General features: G+C 42.5%; 1 protein-coding gene and 1 long non-coding RNA gene across 2 annotated transcripts; one reads left to right on the forward strand and one right to left on the reverse strand.

Annotated features, from left to right (window-relative positions):
- Positions 1 to 728: 728 nt before the first annotated feature.
- Positions 729 to 11,551, forward strand: LOC114079742 (zinc finger protein 418-like). Its single transcript, XM_027921110.3, has 3 exons — positions 729 to 848; positions 2,874 to 3,000; positions 8,439 to 11,551. The coding sequence occupies exons 1-3, from the start codon at positions 771 to 773 to the stop codon at positions 10,301 to 10,303; spliced, it is 2,070 nt and encodes a 689-aa protein (XP_027776911.2). The 5' UTR covers positions 729 to 770; the 3' UTR covers positions 10,304 to 11,551.
- Positions 11,552 to 15,750: 4,199 nt separating this feature from the next.
- LOC139702749 (uncharacterized) lies at positions 15,751 to 21,059 on the reverse strand. The gene is made up of 3 exons (XR_011705361.1): positions 21,003 to 21,059; positions 17,422 to 17,474; positions 15,751 to 15,785 (listed from the first exon to the last, which is right to left on the reverse strand). It is a non-coding gene; the product is annotated as an uncharacterized lncRNA (long non-coding RNA).
- Between the last annotated feature and the right edge of the window lie 771 nt (positions 21,060 to 21,830).

Genomic DNA, 21,830 nt, shown 5'->3' on the forward strand with positions numbered 1-21,830 from the left:
CCCAGTCCCGGTGCAAGGATCCCTCAGCACGGCTGCGGGGCCATGGAAACTACGTTACCCACAATGCCCGGGGCCGAGTGGCGGAGAGCTGAGCCAATGAGCGGCCGCTTCCTGTTTCGGGCAGGTCTCTGTCCGGGACTTCCGGCGTCGCTGCCTGGTGCGTCGTAGGCGCTCCTGGGAACCGTTTTCGCCGTTGGAAGTTGTGGGGCGTGGAGTCGGGGTCGAGGTGAGGGGATGGCGAAGGCGCGGGCAGGGTGACCCCGCAGCTGCCCCCGGCAGGCTCGAGTCGCGGCGGCCCGGCCCCGCGGGACCGGCCCGGGAGGGGCTGCGCCCATCTGCGCGTCACGCCGCCCTTCGGGTCCTGCCGCGGGACCGCGCGCGTCTGGGCCCGGGCGGCCGACGGCAGGTGCGGCGAGGCGGAGAGCGAGGCTAGAGGAGGACACGGTCTGAGTCCGGCTCGTCGGTGGTCCAGGAGCTGCTCAGAGTTGAAGGGCCTGAGAAGGGGCCCGCACTGCAGCCAGGAAGGTGGAGTCCTGTGCGGGGTCCCCAGCTGGGAAGAGCGAGCCCGAGGACCGGGCCAGGGATAATGCGGACTCCGCAATTCCTGGCTGGGCGGGAACGGGGGTCCTGCGCCCAGGAAGTCCTGCCACCATCTCCTGCCCCTCACAACCTTCTTCCCACAGATTCCCTTGACCACGGAAGCGCTTATGGACTGGATGCAGGTAAGTGGAGTCGGTTCCAGGGCCCCGTTGGTGCCCCGCTCTCAGTCCATGGAATTGTGTCCTGGGTCTCTGCCTGCCACGCGGACACTGCTGGACCTGGGAACTCGGAAGAAACAGCAAAACAAGGTCATAACCTAGGCTGAGGCCGTATGGGATGGTTTCTGTTGTAACTAGTAGTAACCAATGGGATGAGTGATGAAGGGGTACCCCGGGAATAGGTCCAAGAATGTGGAAATGTTTGGGTATGAGACTGAGCTTGTTCGGGACCATAGATTTCCTTTCATTCTTATGGAACATCAGAGCAGGGGTGCAGAAGTCAGGTCGGGAAGGTTAGGAGTCTATTCTGGAAGTGATGGGAGCAGTGGGAGGTTTGGAGCATAGGAGGAAGGTTGTCCGGCCAGATCTTATTAGGCTTAATGTGACTGCAGCAAAAACAGACTATGGTTGTGCTCAAGTAAGAATTGATGTGGCTGGACCACTGGAGTGGCCAGAGTGGCCAGAATCCAGGTGTGGCTGGATTCTGTATTGGTTTTTCATTAGGGTGTTTCATTTTATGTTTTGTGGTGCTGGGTCTTGAACCATGGGCTTCACACATGCTAGGCAAATGCTTTACCACTAAGCTGCACACCCCTTGGGTTTCATATTTAAGAGTGAGAAAAAAGTAGAAAAAGATGGGTGATTCCATTGTTTTTGGTTTTAGCATCTGGAAGGGTAGAATCTCCACTAACCAGAATGTTAAAGCTGATAGTTGGTTTGATTTTCATTGTGTAGTATCAGGAGTTTTGTTTTGGCTATCTTAAAAGAGTGAGATGTTTAAAAGCAATAGTGGAAATGTCTAGTTAGTAGCTGACTGCATAAATGTGGAACTCTGCAGCAAATTGAAAAATGGAAATATACAGGGCTAGGTATTTGGCTCTGAGGTAGAGCACTTGCTTAGCCTGTGTGAGGTCCTGAGTTCAATCTGTAGTACTGCAAAAAAGAAAAAAAAATAAATCTAAAAAGTGGCGACAGATGTTTGTCATGAGATATATACCTTGAATTACAATTAGGAGGCACATCCTAGACTTAAATGGTAATGCCAGAAGCAGCCCTGGAAAGGGAGGGTGGGGTCCATGATTGGTTCCCATGCCTGAGCATCTGAATACAGTTGGTGGTCATCACAGACACAGCTGAGGACATGAAGTGGCTGTGGGAATTGTGTGAGGAGGTGGCTGGTCTGGCAGATGTCTAGGCTCCCATGGGAAGAGTGGACATGAGTCATACAGAAACTCAAAATAACTGAGGCAACATGATGGGGTGGCCAATACTTGTGTTTGTTCTTCAGACTTTGGGCTCGCTGGGATTTAGGAGTGACCCTCGATATGCTTGGGGGTTTTAGTAAGGCTAGTGGGTTAGCTTAGGGACACAAGAGGTCATCTGGGAGGTCACCAGGCCTGGAGTGGAGGGCCTCTGGAGCAAGGTCTTGAATTATGGTTTGAGGAGAGAGAAAGGCTGTGACTGATGAGGGGGCATCAAGTGCAGCACAAGTGGGAGAAGGCCATCAGTGTCTGGTGATTATCCAGGTGGTTCCCGGTGACAGAGGCTGGAGCAAGCAGCAGGCAGGCCAGGAAGTACAGAGCAGGATGGGGCTGCCTATGTCAGTGGTCATGGATCCTGTCTCAGTTTGCCACGCTCTCTGGATGCCTTGTTCTAAGCAATGTGGGGAGACCAGGGAGAGGCCTGTGGTGTGATGCTGGGGTGGAGGCACCTGGGGACTGAGACTGTCTGCGTGAGAAGGGATGAGCACATGGTGCGGGAGAGAGACCCGTTGGCACTGGCATGGAAGACACAAGGGTGAAGGTATGCTCATATGTGTCTGTGTGGGGGAAGTATGATCTGGGGAATCCTGGGATAGCAGCCTGGCAAACGTGGGTGCCACCCCAAGTTACCAGATCCAGAGTTACATGACTTCTCCTGGCCCACCTGCCTGTTGGTTTTGTGGGAAGAAACAGTGATAGAGGGACCATGATGTGAGAGTGAGTGACACTTGGTGTGGCATCTCCATGGAGGCACAAGACAGGGAGGAGAGTGGGTAGGGAAGGTGTGTGGGTGGATGAGCTTGGACTCCTAGGAGAGAAGTTGATTATTGCATGATCTGTCCTGTCATGACAGAGCTGTGTCACCTTTGAGGACGTGGCTGTTTACTTCTCCCAGGAGGAGTGGGGGCTCCTTGATGAGGCTCAAAGGCTGCTGTACCTTCACGTGATGCTGGAAAACTTTGCACTTGTAACCTCTCTGGGTAAGATCCTTATACTACCATTGTCCAGGTTTCTGTCTGTCCTCTCTCCCCCCACAGGCAGCTCTGCCAGACCATGGGCTCTGCTAATTTCTCACTGTGTTGACATGTGTGCTGTGGGTGCCAGTGCCAAGCCATGTGTGCTGCCTGAGCAGCCTAACACCTGCTGCCCCAGAGCATTCATGGAGGTCTGGATGGCAGGCACTGTGCCATCAGCTTCATGGATCTCACTTGCCTCGACCTTCCCTTGGCCAGTGTTCATATCCATGAGACCTTTTGCTCTAGCTCTGCCTCCTACTAGCCAGGATTTTCTCATCCTGTCTCTATCAGGAATTGTAGGCATTGTCATGATCAGTGCTTATGTGGACCATGAACTGTGTCCTCAGGTCCTCCTTCCAGACTTTTTGTAATACTGATTTTTTTTTTCTTATGATCTTTTGTATGTTGAGTGCTCTGGGCCACTTCTGATTACTTACCTGTCCCTCTTTCATTGACACTTAGATCATGCACTTTCCATGTAATTGTACAGACAGGGGATGGGGAGACTCCTAGCTGTTTGACAAGGTGGACATGGTAACATGGTCTCAGAGAGGTCTTTGTCCTGCTGGTGGCAGTAGGGTTCAGGTCAGGCCAGAACCTGCAGTGTGTCTAGCAGTGTTCTGGTATGCAGGCTTGTGGCCAGCGCCTCATTTCTCTTTTCTTCTCATGCTCAACACTTTTTTCACCTGCCCTTTCACTTGTGATTGCTGGCTCCTGGCCACCCCAACCTTCCTGGTCTCTGTGTATTACTTGTGCCTCTACAAGGCCCCTCAGCCATGTTTCCAGAACTGGCCCACACCTAATGTATATTATGCACATTACAATTAGTCCTCTGATATTTTGACATTAAGGAAGCCTGGGGGTAATGGTAGTAGAGAAGTCTTGGAGGCAGGGCATAAGTTGCCCTGAACAGAATAGAAATACTTAATTATGAGAGTAAGAAAGGAGGAGTACAATGGATTACATGGTTAGGAAATCACAGATATTACCATAAATATGGAACTTTATTTACTGTGGAATAGACCTAAATTTGCTGGTAGGACTGGGTGTCAAAAAAGTTGTAGCTTATGTATTCCTGTGAAATGGTGGAAGGGAAGTTACCTTAAATTGGGTGGGTAAGGGTGGGTCTTGTTCATAACATAGGTGGTTAACTGATGTAGTTGGTAGATGTTTAGATATATGGCTGTGTGCTTTTCGTATATTACCACATGACTCATTTCAGGTGGGTGCAGCTTTCTGCATTCATCTTGTGTTTTGCACAGATAAAAATTGTGCATAAGAAAACACAAAATTCAAATTGTGTCAATTGTGTTATAATGAATTCACATTTCCAAACAAAAACAAAAAAAAGAAAAGAAAGGAGGAGTACAGATAGAAGGATACAGAGTCTTGAGGGGCAGTGCTTCACTAATTGTTTTATGTATATGGCATTAGCCAAAAATATGAATTTTTTGTGGGGCTCTCCAATAGTATCTTTCAGGAGGTATACAGTGTGTTGAAAATGTGCTCTGGTGCAGTTGGCAGGTCCAATAGATGTGTGGTAGAGGACATGAGCTGACCTATTTATAGAGACTGGTGGCATTGTGTCTAACCAAGAAGGGAGAATGGTTTTGGAGTCTGGGGTATTTTTACTAAACTTGCAACCAGCATTCCAACTCTCCAGGCACCAACTGGGGATCTGCATTTCAATTCAGTTCTGACTTTTATAGTGGGAGTTAATAACAGTTAAAGGTACAGTCCCAAAAGACTGCCCCACTTCATATGCCAGCCACAAATGGGGTGCCCAAACTACTTTATTTCTGCCTAGGCAATTATAAATTCAAGGGTCCCACATACACCCTCAGATTTGATTTTCCTACAATAACTCACACAACTTAGAAAAATACTTTTGGAAGAATACAACTCAGGAATAGCTAAATGGAAGAGATGCACAGGAAAAGGTATGGGCAGAGGGAACATTCATGCCCTTTCTAGCATGCCACTATCCGTTCTGCTCAGAGATTCTCTGAATCCTCACTGTAGGGTGTTTATGGCATTCTCACTACCTAGCCTGGTTGATCGAATTATTGCCAATTGATGATTAGCTTAATCTGCAGCCCCTCTCCCTAATCTAGTGAATGAGGATGAGGCTGGAAGTTCCAACCCTCAGGTCAGGTCTTGGTCTTTTGGGACACCCACAATCTGAAGCCGGCAGGGACCCCAGCAAGTTGTCATCTCATAAGCATACAAAAGACACTCATCATTTGGAAGCCTTAAGTTTAGGAACAGACACAATTGGACTGTCAAATAGAGAAGCAGTATGGATAATTAGATTTTATATAGTAAATTTTTAATCCTTGAAAACCCTGTTTTAACTTACTCTGGGCTTTGGGCTATTTGGAGGTAGGGGAGGTTGATGCTGAGGATTAAACCTAGGGCCTTGCACAAGTTAAGCAATCACACTACCATTGAGAAACATCCCCAGTCTATATTAACTGTTTTACACGGAGGGCCTTTTGAACACCATTTTGCTAAGCTAGTTTGTGTCAAAGATTTACTTTAAACTTATTTATATGTTAGAGCATCTACGTCCAATATGGAATATTTTCAGGTAGTGGATACTAAATCAGGAAGTTTTATACAATACTAAAATTGAAATAAGATATACCTGTCTTCCTATTTTATATTTGGTTACTTTTATTAAGATTGTAGAAAGTACAGAGTTTAAATTGAGGGCAATTTCCAAGTATAATTTGAGCCCCAATAATGATTGATTTGTGAAATTTGTCAAATTGATACCTTTTAATAAATACTAAAGTTAATTTAGAATCATTTGTAGAAGCACAAATACCCATCAACACCCTTCTAATCTTTACCATCCCCCTAGCCCAGTGCTGGGGATTAAACTACACCAGGAGCCCATTACATTCTTACCATAAAGATGCCCATTGCTGCCATCAGTCATGGTGACCTGCTATCTGCTGTCTGCTCAGTGGATCAGACTCATCTAGTCATTTTTGGTGATCTTTAGGGAAGCCTTTCCCTGTTTCCAGTGGAGGGTCATATTCATGCTAGACAAACACTCTATCACTGAGGGTATACCTTCAATCCTCTCATCTTTTTGTTTACATTCTTTCATATGCAAGTTTTGGCTTTAAAATTGTGTTAAAATTATGGAATTTGGTTTTAATTTTGTGACAAATGCAATTTTTCTGCTGTCTATTTATATTGAAAATATAAACTTGCACATTATCATAATTTATCAAGATTTTTGTTTCTGTATGATTTTTTTGACATTTTATAAATTCTTGCAGACTGACCCCACATTTTAGCACGGGGGGGGGGGGATTGTGACAAATGCAATTTTTTAAATTTTGTTAATTTTTTAAATTGAAAATATAAACTTACACATTAATAATTTATTTAATTATTATCTTCTCCCTATCCCTAGCAGGTTGGGTTTTTCTTGTTTTCATGGACTTTTTCCTTTCTCTCTTATATTTTGTTCATTTTCTTCTTTAGGCTTTTAGCTCCCTGAAGCTTTGGGTTTATAGTTTCCATTTCTGACAAATAGGAGGTGGGAAGGAGCCTGGGTTCTGCAGGCAATAGCCTCTCCCTGGATGGCCTCTGCCTGCAGCATAGTCAACTGTGCCACCCCGCTGTGGTCAGGTGGGATACTTATCTGAAAAGCTTCTGTTGGCAGGAATGGCACCTTGAAAATGGAGGTCTCCCCTCTTAGGGTGTTCTAATCCACCTTGCAGTACCTTGAGTTGACATCCTGGAGAGCAATAGAAGCTTAGCTTATTTTTCAAATTCTTTGTTTTTTGACTGTTTAGTTTGAAGGGAAATTCTTACCACGTTAATAAGTAGCAGCACTTAAATGTGCCCAAGCCCACTAACCAGAAGATTTACAATCTAATGAGCTGAGAAATTTTCTCAAGTGTCTTAGGAGGAGGTGAAATAAATATTCCTTGCCCTTTTCCATGTTTTCATTAGACACTGAGCTGCAGGTTTCCAAACATGGAACTACCCTTCCTTCCATGAGGCATAATAGCACCAGGTTAAAGCAACCCCAGGATTTGCCTTTGGAGCATCTGCACTTCCTGGATCATGTGGTAGGAAGGGGTCCCTGCACCTGCACCCAGTGGGTGGTATGTAGGGATGGGCCTGGGCAATCAACAGATTTCCCGCTCAGCATGCAGTGTCCCAGGCCATAGACATTCAGTCATGGTTCTAGTGGGGTGTCAACTAGGAATTTTTTTGCCCAGACTGACCTTTTACTAAGGTAAAGAATAGGATGTACAATAAATGAGGAACACCCCTTGGGCTCATTGCTGCTATCAGTCATGGTGACCTGCTATCTGCTGTCTGCTCAGTGAATCAGGCTCATCTAGTCATTTTTGGTGATCTTTAGGGAAGCCTTTCCTTGTTTCCATTGGAGGCTTCTCACCCTGTAGGCTAGTCAGTGGCCTTTGACTTCCTGGAACTACACCAGGAGCCCATTACCTTCTTACCATAAGACGCCCAGAAACACACTGGCCTAGAGACACCCATTGCATTAAAGCATTTAGGCCCAGGTACACTGGGAACACAAAAACCTCCCCTGTGCTGAAATGTGGGGTCAGTCTGCAACAATTTAGGTTGAAAAAACTGAAGCAAGAAAAGGAAGACCCCTCCCACGCAGGTTCCAGTCAAAGTATAAGCACAGCAGTGGTCAGCAGTGCTCACTCAGACAGCACATGGTCATGGCCTAAGCATGCAGTAATCACAGCAGAACCTCTGCTGTAGGGCCCAGCCACCCTGCTTGCTGCATCCATTTTCTTAACATGTACCTGTGGATTTTAATTATAAGAGGTGACTGAGGGCCAATAGGGAGAAGTAAATGCCATTGAAAGGGGAATTTATGACAGTTCTGAGAGAAAGAGGTGCATTGCACTTTGCAGGGTGGTGTGTGTAAGCAACAGGTGGTCAGGAGGCAGAAGCAAGAGGGGAATATTAGGGCACATAGCCTTTATTGGGTTTGTAGCAAAGTCAGTAAAGGATATAAATAGCTCATATGGGTGGGTTGGAATGATTTCAGTGGGCTCTGGGAAAGGGAACTGGCCTTAATTATCCAGTACCTGGTCCCAGGATAGTTAGGGCTGAGGATTGTTCTCCTGGGGTGTATAAGCCAGGGAAACATGGTCTGCAGGATGGGCTCTGGATTGAATAACTAGTGTATTAACTGCATTAACTCTCAGTTGAGCACTTTGCTGTCTGTTAAGAACTGGATAGCCCTATAGGGAGGGGGCAGTGTCCCTGACCAGCAGCACTTTATAAAAATGTCAAAAAAAAATCATACAGAAAAAAAAAAAAATCTTAAATCATGGTTAATATACTGTCACCACAGTCCACATGCATTTCATCAGTATGTCTCTTTTCAGTTTATTGGCATGAAGCAGAGGATGAAAGGATACCTCCTGGGCCAAGGGTTTCTGCAGAAGAAGCATCACACATCAGGACTCCAAAACAAAGTCCATCTTTCCAAAAGACTCACCCCTGTGACATTTGTATACTAATCCTGAAGAATATTTTGCATCTGGATGATCTACCTGGACAGCAACTGTACTTTTCTGGGGCCTGTGAAAACCTTCACCAGGAACAGAAACATCAAAGTGCAGAGAACACATTAAAAAGAGAAGTGAACAGTGCCTCCTTTGTGAAGAGCTGCATATTCCATGTGTCAGGGAATCCTTTCCTCTGTAGGAAGACTGGAAAGGACTTCCCTGATAAGTGGGGCATTCTTCAGCCCCAGGCCATTCCCAAAGGTGAGAAGCCAAACACAGTCAGAGAGTGTGGGAAGGTCTTTCACTGTGGGAAAAATCATTGTAAGTCAGGAGCATGCAGAGACACTTCCAGCCACAAACACACACTTATTCGTCATCTAAGAGTCTGCACTGGAAAAGGGGGTTTTGATGCTAGCAAATGTGGAACAGCCTTCCAAGAGAAATACTCACTTGTTCCGTTCCAGAGAGTCCATGCTGGAAAAAGGCCTTATGAATGCAGTGAATGTGGGAAATCTTTTAGCCAAAAAGCCACCCTTATTACACACCAGAGAGTTCATACTGGAGAAAAACCATACAAGTGTGGTGAATGTGGAAAATCGTTTAGTCAAAGCTCAAACCTCATTGAACACTGCAGAGTTCACACTGGAGAAAGGCCTTATGAGTGTGATGAATGTGGAAAAGCCTTTGGGTGCAAATCTAACCTTGTTCGACATCAGAGAACTCATACAGGAGAAAAGCCATATGAATGTGGCCAATGTGGGAAATTCTTTAGACAGAGCTTTAGCCTCGTTGAACATCAGAGCATTCACACTGCAGCACGGCCTTATGAGTGTAGCCAGTGTGAAAAATCCTTTAGTCAGAAAGCTACTCTCATTATACATCAGAGAGTTCACACTGGAGAAAGGCCATATAAGTGTGGGGAGTGTGGGAAATCCTTTAGTCAAAGCTCCAACCTTATTGAACACTGCAGAATCCACACTGGAGAGAGGCCTTATGAGTGTGGCGAATGTGGAAAATCTTTTAGTCAAAGAGCCACCCTCATTAGACACCAGAGAATTCACACTGGAGAAAGGCCTTATGAATGTAGGGAATGTGGCAAATTCTTTAGACAGAACTTTAGCCTCATTGAACATCGTAGAATTCACACTACAACAAAGATTTATGAGTGTGGCCAGTGTAGGAAATCTTTTAGCCAAAGGGCTACACTCATTAGACATCAAAGAGTTCACACTGGAGAAAGGCCTTATGAATGTGGGGAATGTGGCAAGTCCTTTGGGTACAAATCCAAACTTGACCGACACCAGAGAACTCACACTGGAGAAAGACCTTACGAGTGTGCTGAATGTGGGAAGTTCTTTAGGCAAAGCTACAGCCTCGTTGAACACCAGAGAGTTCACACTAGAGCAAGACCTTATGAGTGTGGCCAGTGTGCAAAATCTTTTAGTCGAAGAGCTGCCCTGGTTAAACATCAGAGAGTTCACACTGGGGAAAGGCCTTATAAGTGTGGTGAATGTGGAAAAACCTTTAGTCGGAGCACTAGCCTTATTCAACACTGCAGAATCCACACTGGAGAAAGACCATATGAGTGTGACCAGTGTGGGAAATCTTTTAGGCAAAAGTCTGTTTTAATTCAACATCAGGTAGTTCACACTGGAGAAAGGCCTTATGAATGCAGCAAATGTGGGAAATCTTTTAGCCAACGCTCAAGCTTCTTTCAACACCAAAAATGTCACGCCATGTGAGTGCCTCACAGAGGCAGCAGATGTGGGGAATCCCTCAGCCCAAGGTCTCCTGTTGCTTAGTTTCTGAAAGCCCATGCAAGAAAGGCCTTAAACCTACAAAGGAATATGCTGTCTTTGTAACAGCACTAGAGAGCTTTTATAAAGAGGTCACCACATGCATTTGCACGCATCCAGAGGGCTAAGGACCCTATGAGTCGTGGCACATGTGAGGAGGATGGGAGCTGCTCTGAACATTTTAGACTGCTGCCCTCACCAAAGTCGAATCACAGCCACATTCTCACAGGAGTTGTCTCCCATCTAGCCCCAAGCACCTCAGCACACACAGCCTCGGTGCCTGTGTTCTCCCCATTCTCTAGAGGAAATCTCCCATAACCTGATCCATGAGAGTGATCCATTTTTTTTTTTACTATTGTGTATCTGTGTTCTGGCTAAGGGGACCCAGCCCGGGCTCAGCTGGAGGCTTGGGAAGTCCTCTTCATTGAATTCTGGCCTCGTGTGACACTTGTAGTCGATGATTACAGATTTCAAGTTACTAACCAGTATCTTCCTGTTGAGCACTGCTCTGATTTGTGGACTGATAAAGGCCTTTTGTTTGAGCTACTTTTAATCAGGGGGTTCTGTTCACAGCCTTGGGTGGGTAGAATATGGATGGGTCCTGTTTGTTTTAAAAGATGGACAGCTTTTATAGGACCTCTTCATTTTGGGTCTCAGTAAAGAACTTAGTGGCAGAGAGTGGTTCTCATTCTGTTTTGTTTAACATGAATTACTACCCAAGACCCCCATTGGACAGTGCAGGGTTTTGTGGTCCTAGTTTGGAGCCTCAATGCCTCTGAATTTGTTTTGTGTTTTATATCAGAGATCACCTTGAAGAGGGGTCAGTTGTTATGGCCACGTTCAGTACTTTCAGAAATACTCTGAATTTATTTCATTATTCCCACATAACTTCCCATAAAACTCAATATTGTTGAGGGAAACTTCATCGGGATCTATAGTCATGCAGTCTGACATCCATGATCCCATAGGTCAGCATCACTGATACAAGAATGCAGGAACCAGATACCAACACCACTTGGAACAGAAGTACGTGGCGTGATCAGTGGAGTGGAGGGCTGGCAGACAGAACGTGCTACTTGTAAAAGTGCACCCCAGATCCTAGGACTAACAGATCATGCTACTTCCAAATCTATGTTCCACTGTGGTCAGGATCATCATCGGTAGATACTCATGCTCTTGTCAAGTTCCCATCATTTTTCTGGGCTGTTCTCCTAAGTCTAAATGGAAAAAAAAAGGAGGAGGCCAAAAAAGCAAGGGATTGGGGAAAGTTCCTACATGCGGTGGAGTCGGGGAGATGGGAAGTTCCTGTCTGAGAGGTAAAGGCTGTTCCCCCCACCCTCTTTTTTTGGCCAGGCAACTGCAGCTGCTCATGTCTCAGTATAGCTTTCATTGCTCACCATTTTTTCCTGCCTAGTATAAGGCTGCCCTTCTCTGGGCACAAGGAAGGAGGTACTGGAGTGAACAGGTGGTTGCCATGCCTGGTTTCCAAAACCTCGGGTGACTTTTACTCTCTTTATCTATACACCACACACACACACACACACACACACACACACACACACACACACTGAGGCACAGTTGACCTTCAATAACCAGTATACATCTAAGACACATAATCTGAGCCAGGTTATCACACACACACACAAGCCCATGAAGTATCCCTGATCTGAATAGTGAACATTTCCAGAATTGTCTCATATAATCTCCCTGCCTTCCTCAGGCCTTCAGGTGTCCAGTGATTTACTTTCTTTCACTATGAATCAGTTTGCATTTTTTTTTTTTACAGTTTTACATGAGAGGAATCAAAGTATTTGCTTTTTTAAAATATTTTTTCATGCTGTATAATTACTTTTAGCTTTATTGATGTTGACACCCTTTGTATTGCTACATAGTATTCTGTTCTATGGACATGCCACTATTTGTTTATTGATCTGTTAAGGGGTAGGTGATTTTTTTCCAATTTGGGGTATTCACAAAGTTGCAAAGAACATAGGTATAAATTTTTAATAAGGAAATACATTTCTCTTTTGCTAATAACTTCAAGTGAATGTTTCACTTAACAAACACAAACCAAAAAACATGGCAAACTGTAACCTAAACGGGTTGTGTCCATTGTGATCCCAACAGCAGTGTGTGAGCATTCTTCATCCCTGACAAGCTTCTGCTTGGTAGGGCTGGTGTTTTAAATTTTAGCCATGCAAATAAGTCTGTAATATCATTTCTCTGTGGTTGTAATTGCACTTCTGTAATGTTTTGTAATGTTGAGCAGCTTTTTTCACCTATTATTTGCCACCTTTATATCCTTTTTTCTTAAAAATCTTTGTTAATACCCTTAGTCTACTTTTAATAGATTGATTCATATTCTTCTTTTCATTAAAAATAAATATGTATAGAAAAGACGTGTTATAACTTCATTTGGTCTTTAGTCAGTCCCACTAGTGACTTTTTTGCTGAATGAAGATTATCTTTAAATCTTAGAACAATATTTTTTGCACCAAAGTGGCCCCAGTAAACTTCCATCTGATTGGCTCCTCTGTGGTGAGCCAATCAGCTGGAAGTTTGCTGGGGCCGCTTGGGCTGCGGCTCTCAACTCTTCTGCACCATTTATCTTGTGACAGTCCAAACTATTTTCAAGCCTAATCTGCATTATTAACATATCTGTCCCGACCGGCAGGACACATCAACGTGGGCCTTGAACTTAGGTGGGGAGGAATGAAGGGACAAGAGACACAGAAGGATGACAGCAAGACAGGAGTTCTGATCAAGCTGCAAACTTTTATTGTTCACACAGGGGTATTTATGGGCTGGGAATGGGGGAGCTCTCTTATCAGCAGTTGCTGGATGTCTTCACAAGGTGAGATAAAGCAGGATGTTTCAGGAAGACAGATGGCCGCAGGATGTCTCGGGGAGATAGATGGCTGCAGGGTGTCTCCCAGGCAGGATGTCTCCCAGGGGGCTGTTTCTTGTAACTGTCAGGCTATTCTTTGAAGGAGAACTCCCTTCTAGTCCCTGGCATCTCCCCCTTACTTATATAAAATATTTGACCATACCTTACCGGCCTGTGTCTAATAGAGAAATCTTTAATTCTGTTACTTAGGGCTGGATAACCATACTAGCAAACATTAAGCCTACCTGTGTAGGTTAGAAATAAAGGCCTTAAACTAAAAACTATTCTGGCAGTCCCTTTTGATGGTTATCAGGCATTCCTGTCTGAGAATCTCTTTTGCAGCCTCCAGTTTACTTATTCTTGGAAGTTTCTATCTATTGTTAACAGTCAGCTGAGGTTCCCTGGGAGTCCTCGGGGAGCTTACAGCAGCTTTTCAGTTCTGCGAGTGCCATTTGCGCTAGGATGGGTCCAGGCCTTGCTTGACCATATGGCTTCCCTCGGAAGCATCAGGGATGTCTCCCTTTTCTAATGACCCTCCTCTTTACAGCAAATGCACCGATTGGCTTTCTGTCCTCTACTGGTCTCATTAATCTCCCTGCTCAGGAGGTTATGTGGCCTAGAGTTGCAGAGCTCTTTGGAGAAGTCCCTTATTCCCTGACTCAGACTGCCTCTGAGGGCAAGAGCCAAATATTGGTTTTCTTGGCCCTTTTAATTTAACTTTAATTTTAGAACTTAATCTTAAACATCCAGCAAATAAGTTTTAACAGCCTTATATAAAAAGTACTGGGCTTTAATGTCTATCTCTCTATCCTGTAGATGATAACTCCTTATCTTAAATTAACCCAGGTTGTGTGTTCTTAAATCAGTACCTCTGCAAAACATTAACAGGGCAATCCTTAGACCACCTATAAGCAAACTACAAACTAAAATTAACTAGGGTAAAAACATATTTAGTTTATATAATAGCTACCTCGAATTTTGGCAGGGTTATACATTATAATCCCCTGTTTGAGATCCTAGTAATCTTGGCAAAAACCAAATTTTGGACACAACTTTAAATGTACTGAAATCTGGCCTACTTCTTTCATAGTCTCGGGCTCTTCATAAATCTTAAATACTATAGTTCTGAAGCTGATCTTTGCTTTTTAGACATCATTTTACAAAGCTTACATAAATTGTTGTTCAAGTTTACATGAATATTAGCTAACACAACATAATATCACATCTAAAACATGAATTAAAGAAAAGCTGAAAGCTTTTAACCTTTTATAGAAAAGTAGCAAAGTACTTTTGTGTTTTACAATAAAACCTTCACACAGATTAGGCTCTCATTAACTTAAAAATACATTTAAATTGTATCTCAGTGTAAAAGTAACATGGAACTTTACATATCTTATTGATAACAAGTCCAGTTATAGAACACAAATGATATAAATAAATCTCCAACATGTTTTTCTTTTAAGCCTAAAATTACCATACAACTTCAGAACACCAGCTTGATATAATGCTCTTTTGAAGCTTCTACCTTACAGACTTGTATACCTGGAAGATATGAATTAATAGCACCATAATTACATTGATGATTTTATATTAACCAAATTTAACTCTTAAAGAAATAACATTATAATATTGAAAAATAACAGTTGTTGTTTAACCATAGTTGTATAATTTTTAATTTCTTTAAGATTACTTGTTCAAAAACTTACACATATAACCAATTTACACAGACCTTTTTTATCACTTACTTAAACCCTTTTGTTAACTTGATCATACAGACTTTTTTATCCAGAAACCATTTTCCTTCTATTAAATCCATATCTAGAACCTTTTAGTTTTTCTTTTCCATCTGTTAACCTTCTTTTTTGTTCACATTTTGAAACAATACTTGTAAATTTCTGAATTTAAGCAATTATTTCATAGACATCAACATTTTATTAGGTTTTATTTTTGAACACCTAGAAAAACTTATAAGCTTAATTTTAAAGACATCTTTACTTTTATCTGTTTACCCAATTTAAATTGAACCATTTGAATCACGTGAATCAAAGATATTTGGATCCGTTTTTTTTTTTATGAGTGCTCCTCGTATATCTGCCAATTGTCATATAACTGCATGATATATGGACATATACACATACAGACATACTGACATACAACACATAACACAAATGTAACACATACACAAGGCCTTGTAGCTGTTTTTTTTTTTCAGGTGAAATCTCCATTGCAATGTTTAAAAACTCCACAGTTGATCAAAAATAGAACTGATCAGAAAACATTAACTTGCCTATAGGATCAAAAAAATACAGAATCTAAGAAAAGCAAGAATCCTAAAAAGATGACTGGCCAGTAATTAGTAAATACCATACAGTTTACTTTTTCGTTTGGTCGTTTGAGTTCAGGTAAAAAGACACTTTTAAGAAAGGGGGATCTGTGGGGATGTAAACTTAAGAAATAAGCCTTTGAGAAGGGTAGAACATCCTTTCAAATGTTGGCAGCGCGGTCTTCCATCTCCAGACGATGATAGTGAACCTGTATGGGCTTAGAGGCCAAAATATTAATCTGTTCTTTAATAAATTGTACCAGCCTGTTTATAATGCAGGGTCCTATGGACACCATTAAAAGTAAACCCAACAAAGGGCCTAATAGTGGAAGAAGGTAGGGTAGAAATCCATTAAGCCCAGTCCAGAGGGGATTTTCAAATAGTTCCCTTCATCTCTTTTCTAAATCTTCTTGAAGCTGCTTAATTTTAGTCCATACTATGCCTGATTTATTGGCATAAAAGCAGCATCGTTCCCCTAAGGCCAAGCAAATACCTCCCTGGTTAGCTGTCAGCAAATCTAAGCCTCATCTGTTTTGAAGGACCACTTCTGCCAGGGAGTCTATTTGGTCCTGTAAATCTTTAATGGTTCCTGATAGAGTTTGTACATCATCTATAAGTTGTTGAGATAGGCGACGGTAAGAGTGTATAGCCGTGCCTAAGCCAGCGATACCTGTGCCCACAGCAGCTGTTATTCCAAGGCTGGCAAGGAGTGGTAAGGCCTGTATTGCCCGCTTGTGTCTTTTGACTAAGGTGTCTAGGCTAGGAATGGGTAGAGGTTCATCTCCTGGGACAATAGTTATATCAGGGAGTAATAAGGCAAGAACACAGCCACCAGTCCAATTCGCTGGAAGCCTGGGGAAGGCTGAGTTTCCTCCACACATAAAAACTGTGCCATTGGGGGGACAAAGAGATGGGGTGGGTGAGGAATAATTTTTTACTGTTGAGCAATTTCCAAAGGAAGTAACTCCAACATCAATATCATAGGTATTATTCTGCATCGCGCCTAAAAGACATGATGTAAAAGTGCCTATAGGCTGTACTTTAAAAGGAAATCTGGGTTGGCATGTATTATCATTGTCTATGATAGAATTAATAGGAACTGCCATAGGCATGATTGCCCCTGTTGTCATGCAGAGCCAGCAATCACCAGCAAGGGTGGGGTTGGAATTATTAAGCAAGGAGAAGGTAGTTTCCAAAATATCTAATGTATTGGTATCTAAATCTGGGAGCTGGGATTTAGGCATCATTAAGGGATGATATGTGAGCTCAGGGATTTGGGGTTTCAAAAGTTTGATTATCTGAAGATGCTTGACAGCATCAGTGGGTCCTCCACCATCAGAGACCCCTGTAGGGGCCTTAATGGGCCAGCAGGAGGGTTTACCGACAGTGCCTTGGCATCCAGCTGACTGTAACTTGGTGTATATGCCTTCTCCTCCCCGGTCAAAGAGAACGGGAGTATAGTGAATAGTGGTCCCCTCTGCTGCATGAGTTTTAGTTAGGGTGGCTTCAAAAAATTGTTCTCCCTGCTTGTTAACACAAATTGAGGCTGACGCATAACAAGAGACATGCATCGCCTGGGTATGCGTACAAGTTGCAGAACAATTTTGGAGAGCTTTACTTGTACTGGGGGGAATAATCTTTGGCTTGTTAACACATACCTATTTAGGCTGATGAACTCCTCCGAGTTTATGGTCAACCTCGGCATGGAGGTAAGCCACCTTAGTCACGCAGTCAGCAATCTGGGTCCAACTAGTGGGAGCCTGAGTCCAAGATCCTCCCCTGCATTCGCAGGGGGGGCCAAAAAGGTACTCCCTGATGTTGGAAGGTGGAGGACTAAGGCCTCCGTATACAAACCTGTTCAGCAGAAGTGCCTTAAGCAGGATCCTCACACAGATTGTTGGCTGCATCTGCAAAAGAGGAAACTTTGTCCTCGGGGGAGGGCCTCCGTCCCTGGGTTGAGGTAAGTCATTAACCTGTTTAACCAGGTGTTCTGGTAACCATCTTGGGGCTGCTTGCTCTTGGTCCAAAACACAAGCTGAGCCTCGTCCCCAGATGAGGACAGGATCTGGGCCTTTCCATTTATTTGTAAGGGGATCGCGCCACATAACAGGTGGGCAAACAGAATTGGACGAGGGATGCCAGTGTCTGTCTGCGGCCGAATGGCCTTCACTGTCTAGGGTAAGAAAATTAAGGGCAAATAATGCATGGTTAAGGAGATCCCAAAATCTCTATATTTTAGAATATTATCCTTTAAATAGGTATCTCTTAATTGCCTTTAAAAAATATGATTAAGGTTATTTCCTGTGTAGGGAACAGTATATAAATCTTACTGTATTTTTTATGGACAATAGATCTAGTCAGAGAACTTATATAATATCAATGAATTTTTTTAAGTTTGTAACCTTTATTGTTTAAAATTAATATATAACTTTAATTTGGAGAACCTTAGTCTTAATAAAATGTTGTGTTTTTTTTAATTTTATGATTATCTAACAAACAAAATATGTAAAAATTAGTATCTCAGTGTCTTAGAATCAATTAATTTTAGTCTCTAAGGACAATTGTTAAAATCGGATTTAAGTTAGTTCAATATACTTAAATGTTTAATCAACAATGTGAATTTATTTACCAAAATTAATCTTTGTCTTAAACAGTAAGAATTATTAGGCAATAAGGATCTTTCTTTAAAGAAATAAACTTACATTTTAATAGGTGCTTATCATGTCAAAATATGGACAAAATCTTAGCTCACATTAGTATAGTTAAACTAGGAAAAATAGCCTGAAATACCCTTAAATTAATTATAGTCAGTTTAGTATATATAAATCTCTTTTTTTAATCGTTCTAACTTTTTACATCATTTGTTTAGATAACAATATAAAAAAAACCCTAAGTAAAACTTAGGAAAATACTTTTATCATTGAAATATGAATATAAAGACCTTGTTTTACCCAAAGATTATTTCTTTCTTCTTTTTAGGATCCATGTGTGCTTTTTATTTGTTGAAGCATCCTTTTCTTTTAGAAAATTTTTTTTGTTATACTTGGAACAATTTCTGAAAACCTTAGAATCTATAAACAAATTATTGTACTTTGATAAGAAATATCAATGAAAATATAGTTAAAATCCTTAGATATTTTGTAGACATAATTATAATTATTTATCATCTTATGAGTTTGAACAGTAACTTTGAGAATTAGAAACTACTTGAAGATTGTATTTTCACTTAAAAGCACATTTATCTCAAATATCTGTAACTGAAAAGGCAGAGTATCTGATAAATGTAAATATAAAACATAAATTATGGGTTTTCTGTTGAAGAAAAACAATTAGGCAAATATATATTAACTAATTAATTAGGCATGTGCTAATTATTTTATAGATTAACAAATATAGGTTATCTAAATATCTTAAAAATACATATATTAAGAATAAGAACATAACTTATAATTGTATTAATTTTATGTAACCACGTGGTCTTAAAATATTTGGATCCATTTTAATTTATTTTTAACTAGGAGTGCACTCTTCTATGTGACATCACTTGATGTAACTGAAATAAAATCCTTGTTGAGTATACATATTTATTTTTTATAGTTAGGAATGAGAATAAGGATTTTTTGGTCATCACAGGAACATTGCCGGCTTTGTTCCTGTGGCGAGCAAATGCATCCTCATAACCTCCAAAATTAAAAGTAAAATATAAAGAAGCATGTTTGATATCTCTCATCAATAGTACATTATTTAGTAACACAACTATAGAGAAAAGTCAGGTTATTTAACTCAGAACTAACTTAAATTTAGGGCTGCAACATAGAAACCTGTGGAATTAAATTTTGTCTGAAAAAGATATCTCTCGTTAGCATTTACAGGTAGGCATTCTTAAAAATACAGGATCTGAACAGCTCCTGTAGAAATCTGAAACACAGTAGTACAGGTTAGTGGCTGGAAGGCGGGACTAGAAGTCCTGTCTGAGTGACTGTGGAAGAACCAATCGGAAGCCTGCGAAAGTGTGGGAGGTGGGACCAGGAAGCCTGCTCTTCCGGCCAGTCACCCCATGGTTACCATGGTGATGCAAACAACATGGAGTCCGCTGCCCATTTTCGGGGCAAAAGTTCCCCCACGTTTTCCTAGCCGATTGCATTTTGTTTGATTTTGTCTGCATTTTCCCCTGCCTGGCCAAGATCTTACTGCGGTAGCAGCTTGTTCTGTCTCTGCGACCTGCGGTTGCAGCTCGTGTACATCCTACACTTTTTTCTGTGGCACGTGGGTGCTCCAAAGGTTTTTTAGCAGCAAACGCTAGCATTACTATCAGATCTTAAGTTAGTCTGTGTTTGGCATTTAGGTCAAGTAATTCAAGGATTAAAAGCACTGTTGGCCGCAGGGGCTAGTGAAAGACCCACCGATTCCCTGTCCAAGAAAGACGCACGAGGCACTGGCTGCAAAAGCAAGAGGCGATTTATTGATACACAGGCGCCTGCGGGTGCCCAGCGAAACCTCAGCCGGAGCTTCAGTGAACTGGCACACCGGGCTTTGGGGTACAGATCTTTTATAGGGTACAGTGGTCAGTTTCCCTCCTAGCACAGTAACAGGTATCTCATTGGCTCTTTTGAATCCAGCATATAGGTCACTTAAAGGGTAAACTTGTTTTTTCACTATAGGTTCCTGGAAAAACCATATAAAAACCATTTGTTATTCATTGTATGGTTTTTCATTGTATGATCCCGTTTGCCCAACCGTGCCGGTTCCTTTCCCAACCATCCTGTCCTTTCTTAATCGGTTACACTTAACCGATTTTCTGAAAAATACATCTGACGTCTGTGCAGGTGCGGAAGCAAGCCCTGGTGATTTATTATTGGGCCTAAAGTTATTGGGCTGGGGTCTTTCACTAGGACCCCATAGCAAGCAGCAGCGGCTAAAGTCTCTTGTCCCCAGCGGCTGAGTTATAGCCATTCTGATTCATAGGACAATCATGTAGTAAAAAGGTCCGTACATACTTTCTGAGTATTGACAAAAACAATGGAAAATTGAAACTTATTTCTCTCCAGGTAAACATCACATTTTCTCTCCCTTTTTCTCACTCTCCTAGCGCAAACTTCTAGAACATAAAGGCCAAAAAATATCTCTTTTTTTTTTAAGCTTTTTTTTTTTTTTTTTTTTAATGAATTAGGTTCCAGTAAGAAAAGGTGGGAACAGGCACCTTTTCTGGGCCAAAGGATTCATAATAATCTTTTAAACAGTCTCCTACTCTAAGCCATCTTTACCATCAATGGTCCCTTCAAGGGGAAACCACGGACACAATTCTCCTATGTATGAAAAGAATAATCTTAAGTCCTTTTTCTTAACACGTGCCCCCCGTGTCTTGAGGGCCTCCCTGAGGCCTGACAAAAACAACTCATGTGACGAAACTGCTTGTCCCATGGTGGGTCACTCACCTTGCGTCGTCCTCACTCTCCTCCTGGATCTGTCTCTCGGTCGTGTCTGCCGAGGCGATCTCGAGCTCCCGCTTGGCCAAGTCTTCCTGGAGGACGGCGTTCCCCCTCAGTCAAAGGCTAGAGCCCCACACTGGGCGCCAAATGTCCCGACCAGCAGGACACATCAACGTGGGCCTTGAACTTAGGTGGGGAGGAATGAAGGGACAAGAGACACAGAAGGATGACAGCAAGACAGGAGTTCTGATCAAGCTGCGAACTTTTATTGTTCACACAGGGGTATTTATGGGCTGGGAATGGGGGAGCTCTCTTATCAGCAGTTGCTGGATGTCTTCACAAGGTGAGATAAAGCAGGATGTTTCAGGAAGACAGATGGCCGCAGGATGTCTCGGGGAGATAGATGGCTGCAGGGTGTCTCCCAGGCAGGATGTCTCCCAGGGGGCTGTTTCTTGTAACTGTCAGGCTATTCTTTGAAGGAGAACTCCCTTTTAGTCCCTGGCACATATCCTTCAAAATGTTCTTAAGTCTACCCATTCAATGAAACAGATAAACTTCTGTTTTAGTGTTTGTCAGTTTCCCTGCTGTGAATATTCCCACCATTCCCAAGTTGCCGAGATGAGGTCGCTTTACATGGGACGGGGAAGAGACGTGCAGTAGCACATCACTGTGTTATATTTATACTACTGAGAGGATTCTCAAAAATAGTGTCAAGAGCATATGACAGACCAACTATGAAGTCAGAGTTTTTGGTACATATACCTTTTGTTTTTTAAAATAGCCTTATTGTCAGGCATGTTGGTACATGTCTGTATTTCCAACATGTGGAAGGTT

Source organism: Marmota flaviventris, chromosome 18 (assembly GCF_047511675.1).
Source record: "Marmota flaviventris isolate mMarFla1 chromosome 18, mMarFla1.hap1, whole genome shotgun sequence".
Classification (NCBI taxonomy): Eukaryota; Metazoa; Chordata; class Mammalia; order Rodentia; family Sciuridae; genus Marmota; species Marmota flaviventris.

Bases quoted from the DNA above. Each gene is read 5' to 3' on its own strand.
- LOC114079742 (XM_027921110.3), top strand. From the start codon at position 771: ATGGAATTGTGTCCTGGGTCTCTGCCTGCCACGCGGACACTGCTGGAC. The intron at 849-2,873 runs GTCATAACCTAG...CTGTCATGACAG, and splicing joins GGAAGAAACAGCAAAACAAG to AGCTGTGTCACCTTTGAGGA. The intron at 3,001-8,438 runs GTAAGATCCTTA...GTCTCTTTTCAG, and splicing joins TGCACTTGTAACCTCTCTGG to TTTATTGGCATGAAGCAGAG.